The sequence below is a fragment of the Notamacropus eugenii genome, chromosome 5 (assembly GCF_028372415.1).
Source record: "Notamacropus eugenii isolate mMacEug1 chromosome 5, mMacEug1.pri_v2, whole genome shotgun sequence".
Classification (NCBI taxonomy): Eukaryota; Metazoa; Chordata; class Mammalia; order Diprotodontia; family Macropodidae; genus Notamacropus; species Notamacropus eugenii.
The window spans coordinates 394,476,423-394,491,604 of NC_092876.1; the positions used below are offsets into that span (position 1 = coordinate 394,476,423).

General features: G+C 35.8%; 1 protein-coding gene across 3 annotated transcripts in view; it reads left to right on the forward strand.

Moving 5' to 3' along the window:
* Positions 1 to 5,984, forward strand: part of LOC140506859 (arylsulfatase D-like) — a 34,944-nt gene extending 28,960 nt beyond the window's left edge. For all 3 annotated transcript variants that reach the window (XM_072614474.1, XM_072614475.1, XM_072614476.1), the window contains exon 10: positions 5,157 to 5,984. In XM_072614474.1, the coding sequence (XP_072470575.1) occupies positions 5,157 to 5,527 (371 nt within the window). In that variant the 3' untranslated portion in view covers positions 5,528 to 5,984. The remainder of the gene's footprint in view (positions 1 to 5,156) is intronic.
* The last annotated feature ends 9,198 nt before the right edge of the window (positions 5,985 to 15,182 follow it).

The window sequence follows — 15,182 nt, forward strand, 5'->3', positions numbered from 1 at the left end:
AAGAGACAGAGATAGAGAGAAAAAGACAGAGAAATGGAGAGATAGAGTATATATATATATGTATATATGCATGTACATATATACATGCATGTGTGCGCATGCATATATGCATACATGCAATGTGTATACATACAACATGTATGTATGAGTGTATTCTGTATGTGTGTGCACATACTTGTAATATATTAAGATATTTTCACTTCTAATATATTAACATATTAGTCCCTGGGACATAGGTAATTAATGCATGTATACTGGTTGATATAACACAGGGAACTATATCATGAAGGTAGAAACTAATTAGGTAATAAAAGATCATGTAAGTTGATTTTTGAGGCAGTTATAATTCCTTGTCTTAGGTCAAACCAGTACAATGCTGTTAATAAAGGCTTAATCATTAAAGGTTACTATGAGAAGAGTTTAACTGTTGTTTGAGTGGCAGCCTAGTATAGCATACAGAGGATTGTAGTATATTAGAGAATTTTGAATATGTTAGCATATTAGAAATTAAAATATTTCTTTCTGTACATATGTATGTACATATGTATATACATATACATATATATACATACACATATATACATAACCTGTATGCATATGTGTGTGTATCCCACACAAATAAAAGGCCTTTGTTGTCTTCAACTATTTTTAAATGTATAAAGGGGTCCTGAAACCAAAAAGTTTGAGAGCCATTGGTGGAGGGTATCTTCTAATGCAGTACTGCAATTCATAGTGCTTTGTTTTCATGATACAGTTCCCTTTATTAAGTGACTAATATGCATGTATTAAGTATCTACTATGTGCCAGGGCCTATAAAAACACTTAAGTTCAATATTAGTGGCTACATAGTGCTTCCATCATTTTAAACCATGATATGAATTTTCAACCTAACCAGCCAGCCTAATGGATAACAAGAGAACAAGTAATATGTATATTCTTTTCTTTCTATATTATGCCTACAGAGTATATTGCAAATTCTTGAGAGTCAATAAAAATACTCTTTGATCAGGTAGAATTTATACCAGGAATGCAAGACTGGTTCAATATTAGGAAAACTATCAGCATACTCTATCATATCAAAAACAAAACTAAGAGAAACCATATAATTATCTCAATAGACACAGAAAAAGTTTTTGACAAAATATAACACCCATTCCTACTGAAAACAGTGGGAAATGTAGGAATAAATGGAGCCTCCCTTAAAATAATAAGTAGTATCTACCTAAAATCCTCAACAAGCCTTATATGCAATGGGTATAAACTAGATACATTTCTAATAAGATTGGGGGTGAAACAAGGATGTCCATTATCACCATTATCACAACTGTTATTCAATAAATAAGATTTAGCTATAAAAGAAGAAAAAGAAATAGAAAGAATTAGAGCAGGCAAAGAAGAAACTAAGTTGTCATTCTTTGCAGATGATATGATGATATATTTAGAGAATCCTATGGAATCAAGGAAAAAACTACCTGAAATAATAAACAACATTAGCAAAGTTGCAGGATACAAAATAAACCCACATAAATCATCTGAATTTCTATATATTACTAACAAAACCCAACAGCAAGAGATAGAAAGAGAAATTCCATTTAAAGTTACTGTAGACACTATGAAATATTTGGGAGTCTACTTGCCAAAATAAACAGAGGGACTATATGAACAAAATTACAAAACACTTTTCCACACAAATAAAGTCAGATTTAAATAATTGGAAAAACATCAGTTGCCCATGTATAGGCTGAGCTAATATCATAAAAATGATAAATTAATCTAAATTAATTTATTTATTCAGTGCCATACCAATCAAACTACCCAAAATTATTTTATAGAGCTAGAAAAATAATATCAAAATTCATCTGGAAGAACAAAAGGTCCAGAATATCAAGAGAATTAATGAAAAGAAACACTAACCATACCAGATTTTAAATTGTATTATAAAGCAACAATCATCCAAACCTCTTGGCACTGACTAAGAAATAGAGGTATAGATCAGTGGAATAGGTTAGGTACACAAGACACAGTAGTCAATGACTAAAGCAGTCTACTGTTTGATATATCCAAGGACCCCAGCTTTTGGGATAAGAATTCACTGTTTGACAAAACTACTAGGAAAACTGAAAAATAGTGTGGTAGAAATTGGTCATAGACCAATGCCTGGCACTGTATACTAGAGTAAAGTCCAAATGGGTATGCAATCTAGGTGTAAAAGCTGATACTATAAATAAATTAGGGGAACAAGGAATAGTTTATTTGTCAGATTTATGGAGAATGGAGGAATTTATGACCAAACAGGAGACAGAGAACATTATGAAATGCACAATGGATAACTTTGATTACATTAAATTGAAAAGTTTTTGCACAAACTAAGCCAATGTAACCAATATTAGGAGGGAAGCAGAAAACTGGGGGGGGGGGGGAATTTTTTTTAAAAGTCTCTGATAAAGGCCTCATTTCTAAAATATAGAGAGAACTGAGTCAAATTTACAAGAATACAAGCCATTCTCCAATTGATAAATGATCAAAGGACATGAATAGATAGTTTTCAGAGGAAGAAATTAAAGCTATCTATAGTCATATGAAAAATGCTCCAAATCACTATTGATTAGAGAGATAGAGATCAAAACAACTTTGAGGTACCACACCACACCTATCAGATTGGCTATCATGACCAAACAGGAAAATAATAAATGTTGGAAAAGATGTGGGAGAGTTGGAGCACTAGTTCATTGTTGGTGGAGCTGTCAGTTGATCCAGTCATTCTGCAGAACAATTTGGAACTATGCCCAAAGGGGTATAAAAATGTGAATACCTTTTGATCTAGAAGTACCACTGCCAAGGCTGTATCCCAAAGAGATCACAAAAATGGGAAATGGAACCATGAACCAATAGTTCAAAACTATTGGTAGCAGCTCTTTTAGTGGGGGCCCACAATGGGAAATTGAGGAGATGCTCATCAATTGGGGAATGGCTGAACAAGTTGTGGTATATGAATGTAATGGAATATATTGTATTATAAGAATGACGAGCAGGCAGACTTCAAAAAAACCTGGAAAGACTTATATGAACTGATGCTACATGAAGTGAGCAGAGCCAGGAGATCATTATATGCAGTAACAGTCAGTGTGCAAGGACTGTTTTTGATAGACTTAGCCCTTCACAGCAATGCAAGCACCTAAAACATTCACAAAGGACTCATGATACACAATGTCATCTAGAGAAAGAACTATGGAGTTGGAACACAGAATGAAGCAGACTATTTTCTCCTTTGTTATGTTGTTTTGTTTTTCTCATGATTTCTCCCATTTGTTTTAATTTTTCTATGAAACACACCTGATGTGAAGATGTGTTTATATAGGAATGTATGTGTAGAACCCATATAAGATTGTGTGCCATCTTTGGGAGGGAGGAGAAAGGAAGAAGGAGAAAATTTGGAACTTATGGAAGTGCTTGTTGAAAACTGAAAAAAATAAATCAATAAACTTGGAAAAATAAAATAAAATACCTGAACAAAAAAGAGTCAATAAAAATATAAAATACACCATTGAATATGACTTAACCAAGCAACTATATGAACATTATTAGCACATTATTACTTGATATAATATTATATCAATTATGTTTCAGTTATAAAACCAATGTAAAGTGGTCAAATCAAAAAAAGACACAGTACTATGATAATTAAATCTATTAACAAAATTTATCTTGAAATGCAATTTATTTGTTTTTTATTTCCATATTCCCAGTAGCTTAACTTCATATAATCATCCCTATTTTCTAAAGAAAGAACAGCATAAGATGGGTTCATTCATTTGAACTGAACACCAGAACAAATTATAGTTCTCTCTGGTTAATCATTCAGTACAATGACATCTCATTTATTTGCTTTAGAATATATGAATTAATTCTAATGGATTAATAACACAGATAAATTTGCACATTCTATTTATTTCTTTAGCTACAGAATGAAGAGATGGGGATAAGGCTCATTTGGTAGCTTCTTAATATAGATTAGCTTGAATACTGACTAGAGTGGGTGAAACCATTTTTTTTCAATTTCTGAATATAAGCTTGGTTTTCTTTTTGTCTCCTTAAAAGGCAAAGAATTTGTATCTTAAGAAAGTTAGACCTAGTTGATATGGTAAAGTAGCTGTTGGATGGAGTTACAGATTAAATGCTTAATGGAAAGGGAGAGATTGCCTTTAAAAAAAAAAGATAAACAGAAAGTGGAGAGACATATGAGAAATATTTTGATTACAAGAAAAAATCAAAAGATTCCAGAACAGCACAAAAAATATGTTGCCACATAACTACTATATAATATTTAGACCACCTAGATAGGATAGAGAAATTAAAAGTATTAAGAAGTTGGTTCAAATTCAACCTTTGATACTTACTGGCTATGTGATCATAGGCAAGTCATTTAATATCTCTGAAGGTCAGTAAGGTCCATTCCAATAGTAAAATTCAGTGATCCTGTGAAATAAACATTGTATTTTAGTGACTAAATGAATGGAAAGATAAGCCAAAGGGACTAGAAAAGGGATGTAATCTTACTTACTTTAGGAAGTGTCATTATTATCAATTAATTTATCAAATGAGATTCACAAAGTGCTTAGCACAGTGCTTGGTACATAGTAGGAACTTAATAAATGCATATTCCTACCCCCTTGTAATATAGGAGACAAGGAAATCTGACTATTTAGACTCAGAGGCCACAGCAAAGATACCACTAGTAATTGTGTTGAAGCTTAAAATTAAGAGAAAGTGTTCAGTAGGAAATAAGGAGCAACTTGAAGTATATCACAATTTGAAATTAAATATACTTTTTTTTTTGAAGGGGAAGAACCAAGGTGACTTTTAAAGTGTGATTTCATTTAAATATATAAAATCAAAATGTGATGAATCAAAAAAATTTTACTAGAAAAGATGGGAATTATGTTAAAATTATGTTCATTTAGCTTATCATATTATTTAATAAGCAAACTTAATACTTTAGCAGTACTCATAAAGTCTTTGTAACTAATGATATTTTTTCCATTATCTATAAGAAACAATTTCCATTCACCAAGGAAAGATAAAAAAAAAAGTGCTTCGTAACAGCATGTGGCAATAGATTTCTCTCTCATCTATATGATGTTTTTCTTTCATCCTAGGTAACAAAGTCTGGAAGGCCCATTATATAACTCCAAATTTTCACCCAGAGGGAGCTGGAGCTTGCTATGGAAGAGGAGTTTGCCCATGTTCTGGGGAGCATGTAACTTACCATGACCCACCTTTGCTATTTGATCTCTCAAGGGATCCCTCTGAGAGCAGCCCTCTTTCACCTGACACGGAACCCTTCTATCATACTGTGATTGAGAGACTAACAGAGGCAATCAGGGAGCATCAGAAAACATTTCATCCTGTTTCCCAACAATTCTCTATGAATAATATCATGTGGAAACCATGGCTTCAGCCATGTTGTGGTACATTCCCATTTTGTTCATGTGACAAGGAAAGTGACAATGAACACACCACACTCTAGATATTTAAGAACAATTAGAGCACTGTAAATTTCAGAAATTTTTTTAAGGCAATTTTACTTAAAGGGAAATCAAGTCATTTGGGATCACAGGATCACAGAATGTTAGCACCCAGTTGAATGTACATCCTGCACAAAATATTGGAATAGGTATAATAGAGGATTAGATAGAAATGGAATATATGATCTCTATGTTAATAGTCTCAAAATGTCAATTAAAGCAGCTCCTACCAAGTTGGGAAATACCATATGCAAGAATGTTTTATTAAAAATGATCTATTTTAATTTGCTCTTAAAATGTTAGTTGCCACACACTGTGCATAATCTCTCTATATGTGCAGTCATTTGGCATGCAAAGGAATCTATACATGTGCAATTATATGTAAGATAGACACTTCTCTGGAATATTGAGTTTATTCTCCATTCCAGACTTGGGGATAAATATTTCAGTGGAAAATAGCTTTCAGTTGTCCTACTGAGTATTTCACGCCTTTTAATTTCTAAATGCAAATGCTGAAATTTGCGTCTATGCCACAGCCAACTAATCATACATAATGAGAAAAAAATCAGTAGATTTCCTCTGAATATCTCTAGAATCTTAGAGAGTTAGATCTAGAAATCACTTTAGTTTATTATTTACTTTTTATTACTTTTGTAGGTTTGCCAAATAGTATTTTGAAGGCAGTAACCATTGGTTAATTAAAGGAATCAATGAACAGAAGTACAAAAAATATGTAGAATCTTTTGATTTGATGATGATTAGTAAGATTAGTATGAAATGTTTTCATGAAGCATGTTTCATGAAAGAGAAATACTATATTCAACTCATTCAGATCTCTGCAGGCTGTTTTGTTTATTTTAGAAGGTGCTGGAGTTTCTCTTGTTTATTTTTTTAAACTGTCAGTAGGCACATGAATTGGCACAATTGTTATCCACTCATTAAATTCAAAAAGAAATGTGAGTCAGCATGTATCTAGGAAAACTATATCAGTTTCCCCACTTGATGTAATAATATTAGCTCTTCCTTGCCATTCTTCTGTATCCTACAACTAGTATCATGCATTGCTCTAGATCATCATGGATGCATTTTCCTGAACCACTACTTAATGACCTGGATTCAAGGAAAGATTTATTGTCTGTGATAAAGGCTTCATTTCTCAAAGATATGAAGAAGTGAGTCAAATTTATAAGAATACAAGCCATTCCCCAACTGATAACCAAAAGATATGAATAGGCAGTTTTCAGATGAAGAAATCAAAGCTATCTATAGACATATGATAAAGTTCTCGAAATTACTTTTGATTAGAGAAATACAAATAATAAAAAAAACCTCTGAGGTACTACCTTACACCTATCAGATTGGCTAATATGACCAAAAAAAAATTATAAATCTTGGAGAGGATGTGGAAAAATTGGGACACTAATGTACTGTAAGTGGAGTTGTTAACTGATCCAACCATTCTGGAGAGCATTTTGAAACTATGTCCAGAGGGTAGTGAACCTGTGCATACCCAATGATCTAGCAGTACCACTACTAGGTCAGTAAGCCTTAAGCCCAATTCACTCTGGAGGTGATAGATTGGGCAACAATATATCCCTGACCTCCTACCTCAGAGTGAATGCAAATAGCAAGTCATAGCTGTTTCTCTTTTGGCCAGCAATCCTGAGGGTCTTCCCCATCCAGCTTAATTTTTTTTTTTGACTAAAGGGGTCTTCCTTTGACTCACTTCTTAAAGAGGCCTGTTCACTGAATGGGTGTTACCTCACTCAAAATGAACCTGAAAAGACCTTAGTCTAAAAGGACTAGGGTCTCTCGTTGCATCCTAGGTGATCTCCAGTCTTCCTGATGAGTATCTGGTCACTGGATTCAGATGGCTCTGGAAGAGAAAGTGAGACTGGTGACCTTGCACAGTCCATCCTTGCTCAAATCAAAGTCAACTGCAAGTTAGGTCATCAGCTTCCTGATATCATGATCCTCTTCGAGAAACGACAAATACAACTAGGTCTATATCTCAAGGAGATCATGAAAAAAAGGGAAAAGACCTACATGTGCAAAAGTATTTATAGCAGCCTTTTCCATGGTGACAAAATATTGGAAATTGAGGAGATGCCCATCAAATGTGGAATGGCTGAACAAGCTATGTAATACATGAATGTAATGGAATCCTCTTATGCAATAAGAAAGGATAAACAGGCAGATTTCAGAAAAACCTGGAAAGGCTTGTACAAACTAATGCAAAGTGAAATGAGCAGAACCATGGAAACGCTGTACACAGTATCAAGAACACTGTATGATGATCACCTATGAGTGATTCAGCTCTTCGCAGCAACACAATGATCCAAGACAAGTACAAAAGAATCAGGAAGGAAAATACTATCTCCATCCAGATAAAGAATTGATAAACTCTGAATGCAGATTGAAGCATACTTTTTTCACTTACTTTATTCTTTCTTGTGTTTTTTTTCTTCTGATCTGTTTCTTCTTTCACAACTGTGACCAATATGGAAATATATTTTGTATAACAGCATATGCGTAACCTATTTCAAATTGCTTACCGTTTTAAGAAAGGGGGAGAGGAAGGAGGGAAAGGGAAAAAGTTGGGACTCAAAGTCATATAAAAATGAATGCTAAAAATTGTCGATGTGTAATTGAGAAAAATAAAATACTACTAAACACAAAAGGAAAAAAATCATTATGCAGAATAGTTGACCAGGGACCTGAGGTTCAAGCACATATTCACATTGCCATATGCCCCATATATAGACCACTATTTCTCCAATGTGGTTGCAGGACAGAAGAAATCTTCCCTCCCCCTTTTCTGGAAGTCCAAGGGAGAGCTCAATAAAAACTGATATACTCCAAAATGCCATTGTTGTCATCATCGCTACTGTTCATCCTTCATTTTCAAAGAGGACCAAGTACATCATTATGTACGATGGGTGATGTCCTGACTTGCATATGAATTAGATTTAAGTGTGACAGAGTTATGCAAATCAATCTCTTTAGAGAATTGCTTTAGGTGACTAAGTGGTGCTGGACCTGGAATCCAAAAGATATGAATTCAAATCTAGCCTCAGACATTTATTATTTATATTTACCCTGGGCAAGTCGCTTAACTCTGTTTGCCTCATTTTCCTCACCTATATAATGAGATATAGAAAGATACGGAAAACCACTCCAGTGTCTTTACCAAGAAAACTCCAAGTGGGATCACAAAAAGTCAGAAATGACTGAGAGAGAACTCTTTAGAGCTCTTCTCATTACATGGTGATGGAGGAGGCTCCTTCATAAGAGTACATTCTATATTCGCATTCATTTTGATTTCCACTCTTGCTCCTATCTTTTGTATATTTCTTTTTAATGATATAAGTAGATCTGTGATTTTCCTGTCAGCCTCTTCAAATATATTCCATTTTTAGTTCCCATAGTAATTGTCTTCCAAATTTATTTTTGATCATCCCATCCTGGAAATATCTTAGTCTATGGAATCCTACCTATTTTCCTCTGAAGACTTTAAAATCTGCTTCTTCAGGACCTAAAGGGAATGTCAGAACATATCTTTATTTACTCTTCTCTGTCACAAACCACAAGGAAATGGTCACTTCCCCAGAGTTTGTTCACACCATTTCTATCCCAGTTACTAATTCTTGTCTGTTACTGAGAATTAGATCTAGAATAAAATTTCTCCTTGTTTGTGTGTGTGTGTGTGTGTGTGTGTGTGTGTGTGTGTGTGTGTGTGTGTGTGTTCTGCCTTTGGAAGGAGGAAATTGTCACAAAGGCAAGTCAGGAAGTTATGACCTACTCTGAATTGGACAGAGAGACAGAGCTCCAGCAAACATCTAGATAATTAAAATCTCACATACAATTATATTACGCCTCTGTGCCAGGCTTGTGACCTGTTTCTTAAACTCCTTCTTCCTCTCTTTTAATCCACATGGCTTGTAGTATATCCAGCTAAAAATTACATCAAACCCTCTACTCTCTTCACTTCAGGGAAGGCAGTTGGGTGGCACAGTGCATAGCATAATTGATTTGGAATCTGGAAAACCTGGGTTTGAATCCTGACTCACATGCTAGCTTGCTGTGGGGCTCTGGTCAAATACCTTAACCTCTCTTAGCTTTATTTACCATTTGTATAAAATGAGCCTAGTAATAGCACTTACCTATTTAGCAATTAATAAACTTCTACCCCATCCCACAGATTGTGAGCCCTTGGTTTCATTGTTCAGATCTAAGTCTCCATCTCCCACTATCCACTCTCATATTGCCTTCCCTTTTAACTCTTCCCCTCTTCCATAACCTCCCACTCAAAAGTTACCAACCCTTCCACTGCAATCTCTGGAATACTTGCTCTATAAGGAACAAGCTCTATTTCACCTGAAATCTTTTCCTTTCATGCTTCTTCTGTACTCTTGTACTTACTGAAACCTGACTCTCTCTTGAAGACACAACTTCCCTGGCTACTCTTTCCAATACTGGCACTTTGTGGTTCATTCAGTCCCTATTTCTCACCCAATCAGTTTACTGTGCTTCCTGCCTCAGTGAATTCAGTGTCTGGTTCACAGCTTTTCCCTCTTTTCAAATTCCTGCCCTCATACTGTGGAAATGCATTACACACATATATTACCTCCTTCAAACACTCTAACTTCCCAACTCCTCAATTTACTCCTTTTCCATTACATTACCTGTTCAAACCTACCACAGCTACACACAGAGATGGTCATTTTTCCATAATCCACCAGTGTTCAATATGAATATTGAACTTTGAAATTTCTTTATCCCGAATCTGTTATCATGCTACCTCTACCTGTGCCTTCCCTCCTCTCTACCCTTTACTTCATCCTTACCACAATTTCCAGTTATTTCAACCTCTCCAATTCTTTCCTAGTCTATAACATCTGCCCTAGTTGCACTCTCCTCCCTTTTCCTTTTTGATCCTGTAATGAATCAGTTCCACTCTACACTGCCATTTTCTTTAGAATCCATTGTGACAATTCTATTGAAGATCTTGCCCTTCTGATGCCCACTCTTAGATTATTCCTACCATTTGCTACCTTCACTCCTGCTCACAAACTACTGAAAAAAGGTAGAGAAAATCATAATTGATTTCTTATTAGGTTCACTATGAGTTTATGTTATGTAACCTAAACTAAACCCTCACTTCAGTAAGATAATCCATTTACATTTCTCTATTCAATTCACTATCTCACTCAACACATGACTTTTCTAAATCTTTCTATGCTTCCACAATCTTCCCACAGCTCCCCATGCCTTTAGTTTTTCAGCTGAGAATTTTGCAACATATTTCTCTGAAAAAAAAATGATGCCATTCCCAGAGATCTCCCTCTTCTATTATTGTACCAGTTACTTAGTTCACATCATTCATAGGCTTTCTACCAGTATCTCATCCACTCTTGTTTCACCTAAAGAGATGACCCCTCTCCTTGAAATAACATCTTTTTTTCTGCAGAAATGATCTCATTCTATCTTATTTTCTCCAGCAGGTTGCCCACTCTACCATGCCTACTCTATCACTAATCTTCAATCCTTTTATGTCTACTGCTGCTTCCCATTACCTAAAAACTTACTTACACCGATCTTCTCTATTGTTGAAAAACCTTCTTTTGTTACACTCTGCTACCTATAATTCTGTATATTATTCCTTATTTGTTTTTGTGTGTGGCTAAATTCCTTGAGAGAAAATAACTGCCACCATTTGCTTTCTCTTTATAGTCTGGCTTCCAACCTCATCATTCAACTGAAATTCCTCTCTCCAAATCTACTAATGATTTCTTACTGGCCAAATACAATGGCTTTTTCTCAATCTTCAACCTTTCTGACTTCTCTGTAACCTTTGATGAAATCATTCACTCTCATCTCCTCCATAGTTTCTACTTTAGGTTTTTTCTCTCTCTTCCCTGACCATTCTTCTGTCTTCTTTGTTGGTTACCCTCAAAGGTAAATACATTGTAGGGCTCCATCCTGGGCCATCTTCTTTTGTGCCTCTTTACTTGGTGACCTTTTAAGCTCCCATGGTTTTAAAAGCTTTACCATCTCTATGCAGAAGACGTTCAGATCTACTTGTCCAGCCCTAATCTCCATGCCAATTCTCTACTAGATATATCAAACTTGATGTCTTGTAGAAAACTGAAATTCAACATGTCCAAAACTGAAGTGATCATCTTTCTTCAAAAAACTTCTACACTTCCTAACTTCCTTATTAAAATTGAGTATGCCATCATCTTTCCAGTCACCTAGGCTACGTATGATCTTTGACTCTTCATTGTGTCTCATCTGGTATATCCAATCATTTGCCAAATTTCTTTATAACATCTCTTGTATTTGCCCCCTTGCTTCTTCTCACACATCTATTACCCTGATGCAGGCTCTCATCACCTTATTGCTAGACTAAAAACAAGAGCATATTGGTAGGTCTTTCTGCCTGAAATCTCTCCATTCTGTAGTCCATCCTCCATTTAGACTTCAAATTAATCTTCCTAAGGTGAAAGACTGAACTTGTTACATCACCCTCCCTAATTCAATAAACTCAGGGAACCTCCTGTTGCCTCCATCCTCATCTCTGCCTCCTGCCTTCCTTGGTTTCCTCCAAATCTCATCTGAAATCCCACATTCATAAGAAACCTTTTCCTGAGACCCATGATGGAAACTACTATTCACATCCAGAGAAAGAACTATGGAATCTGTATGCAGATTGAAACATACTATTTTCATCTTTAGTTTTGTTTTTTTCTTTCTCATCATTTTTTCTTTTTATTCTGATTCTTCTTTCACAAAATGACTAATGTAGAAATATGCTTTATATGATTATACATGTATGATCTATATCAGACTGCTTATCATCTTTGGGAAGGAGGAGAGGAGGGAGAGAGAAAAAAATTTGGAACTCAAAATCTTTTAAAATTGAATATTGAAAACTTCCTTTACATATAATTGCAAAAAATTTAAATGCTATTAATTTTTTTTAAAAAAATGAAACTTTTTCCTTGTTCTTCTTAATCTTAGTACTTAGTAATCTTAGGTGTGTTCAGGCAAGACTAGTACCTCTGGTGTGAGGGCTGCCAAGCCCTTTTCAGGGCTACTTTCTACCTTTGGTGGCCACCTGTTCTACCAAACTCTTACCTGTGGCTCCAAGAAGCTGTAGCATATGCAGTAGCCACATCCCAGTAAATCATTTTGGCGGATGGTCTAAACCAGGTTGAGGGTAGCAGAGGGATTTAAAACCCATTGGTGAATTAAAGGGGTATCTACCCCAAACATATGAAGATTTCCCCTGAGGGATGGGTTGATGAGAACAATTTGTTCCAATGGCCATGAAGTCACCTGAAGCAAGTGCTGTGGAGACTTAGAGCTTGGTTAGGCATCAAAGACACCAAGGTCATCCACTGCATCATGTGCCATCACCAGTCATCTTGATTCTGTCCTGCCACTGAACTGTGAAGACTCTGGAGGAGAGAATAAGGCTGGTGACTTCATGTAAATCTGTCTCAATTAAATCTAATTTGTGAACAAATCAAAAGACATCATCTATATCATTCTACCATTTTACCTGTCTCAAAATCCTGTGGTGACAGACAAGTGACAAAGCAGCAAGTGCATATGTATTGGGAGCAGTAGTCACAATCCTGCACATAGCTGGCCCAGACCACCAGGTCATCTTCTCACTGGAAGCAGCAGTAGGATTTGGCAACCCCCTGGATATCTGAGTAGGTGTTTAAGAATTTCACTGCTCATCTCCTAGAGTGAGGAAGAGGCTAGAAAAGGTGCCCTAAAAGTCATCTGCTTACCCAGCCTTGGCCTGATTGCCACAGCAGGCAGGGATCCCATTCTGTGGTCAAAACACATGCAAAAAAAATGCAAATACGTTTGCAAAGACAATTCCATTTATCATTGGCACATGGAATGTGTGCAGACTTATAGACAATACAAAATCCAATAGACCTGAAAGATGAACAGCTCTTATTGCATGAGAACTCTGCAAGTATCACATCCAAATAGCAGCTCTGTGTGAAACAAGGCTGGCAAAGGAAGGCCAGCTCACTGAAGTTGGAACTGAATATACCTTTTTATGGAGTGGCCATAGTGAAGAGGAGCACCATGAAGCTAGTGTAAGTTTTGAAATCAAAACTAATCTAGTCAACAAACTTGTATGCCTACAAAAAGGAGTGAAACAGGCTCATGACAATACGATTAGCACTTGCAGAAAAATGTCATGCTACCATCATCAGTGCCTATGCTCCCACCATGATGAACCCTAATGAGGTCAAAGAAAAATTTTATGAAGAACTGGAGACCCTTATCATCGATGTGCCAAAAGAGAGCAAGGTTACAGTTCTGGGTGACTTTAATGTTAGGATAGGCTCAGACTACCATCCCTGGCAGAAAGTCCTAGGGAGAATGTAGTAGGAAACAGCAACACCAATGGTCACTTACTACTGAAGACTTGTGCATCTCATGACCTCATACCAACACTGTCTTCCATTTACCTGCAATAAAACTTTATGGATGTGCCTTCACAAGAAACGTTGGCATTTAATTGACTATGTCATTGTATGGAGAAGAGACAGGCAGGATGTGAGAGTGAAGAAGGCAATGTATGGCACAGAGTGCTGGACTGATCATAGACTTATCCTTTCCAAGCCAGATATTTGTATTCAACAAAAGCGGCATCCCCAAGGCAAAATGATTACCAGGAGAAGTGATGTCAACAGATTAGAGATCTTCTTTGAGAGGAAGCAGTTTGCTGCTAATTTGGAAGGAAAGTTGAGTGAACACACAATTGACCACAGAGGAGCAGAAAATGAGTGGGCAGCTTTCAGAGATTCAGTGTATAGTACCGCATTTGCTCATCTGGGTCAGAACACTTGCAAACATCAAGACTGGTTTGATGAAAATGATGGGAAAATTCAGAAACTGCAAAATGAAAAATGAGAAATACCACCAGGATAGTTCATCCATCTCTAAGAAGTCAGAATTTAATTCCAACAAAAGTAAAGTACAAGCAAAGCTTAAAGAGGTGCAGGATTCTTGACTCAGTAAAAAGGCAGATGAAATTCAGTTTTATGCTGATAGTAACAATCCAAAGTGCTTTTATGATGCCCTGAAGGCTATTCATGGACCAAAGACCTATGGTACATCTCAACTAGTCAGTACCAATGGAGCCACATTAATTAGTGATAAGGACACAATCCTAGAAAAATTCCATAGGAATGTTACCATAAAGTAGCTGAGACACCCAGAAGTTGACCGGAGAGAAACTTGAAGAAAGGAATAAATAGCCAAAATTAGAGGTATTTTCATTATGCCTGGAGAATCTATATGTTTTCACTGACCTAGAGTTGTCTTCCTCCTCATCGCCATCATTTCACTTCCCTGACTTCTTCTACCTCCCACCAAAAATCCCACCCTTTTCAAGAAACATTTCATTATCTTTCTTATTGTTAATATCTTTCCTCTAAAATTATTTTCAATTTATATTGAATGAATCTTGTTTGTGCATGGCAATTTATATTTCATTAATATTTTTATTTCATTCACATTCATTAGAATGTCAACTCCTAGACAGAAGAAATTGATTTCACCTTTCTTTTTATACTCATTCCTTAGTACAATGTCAGCCATACATTGTGTCTAATAAAT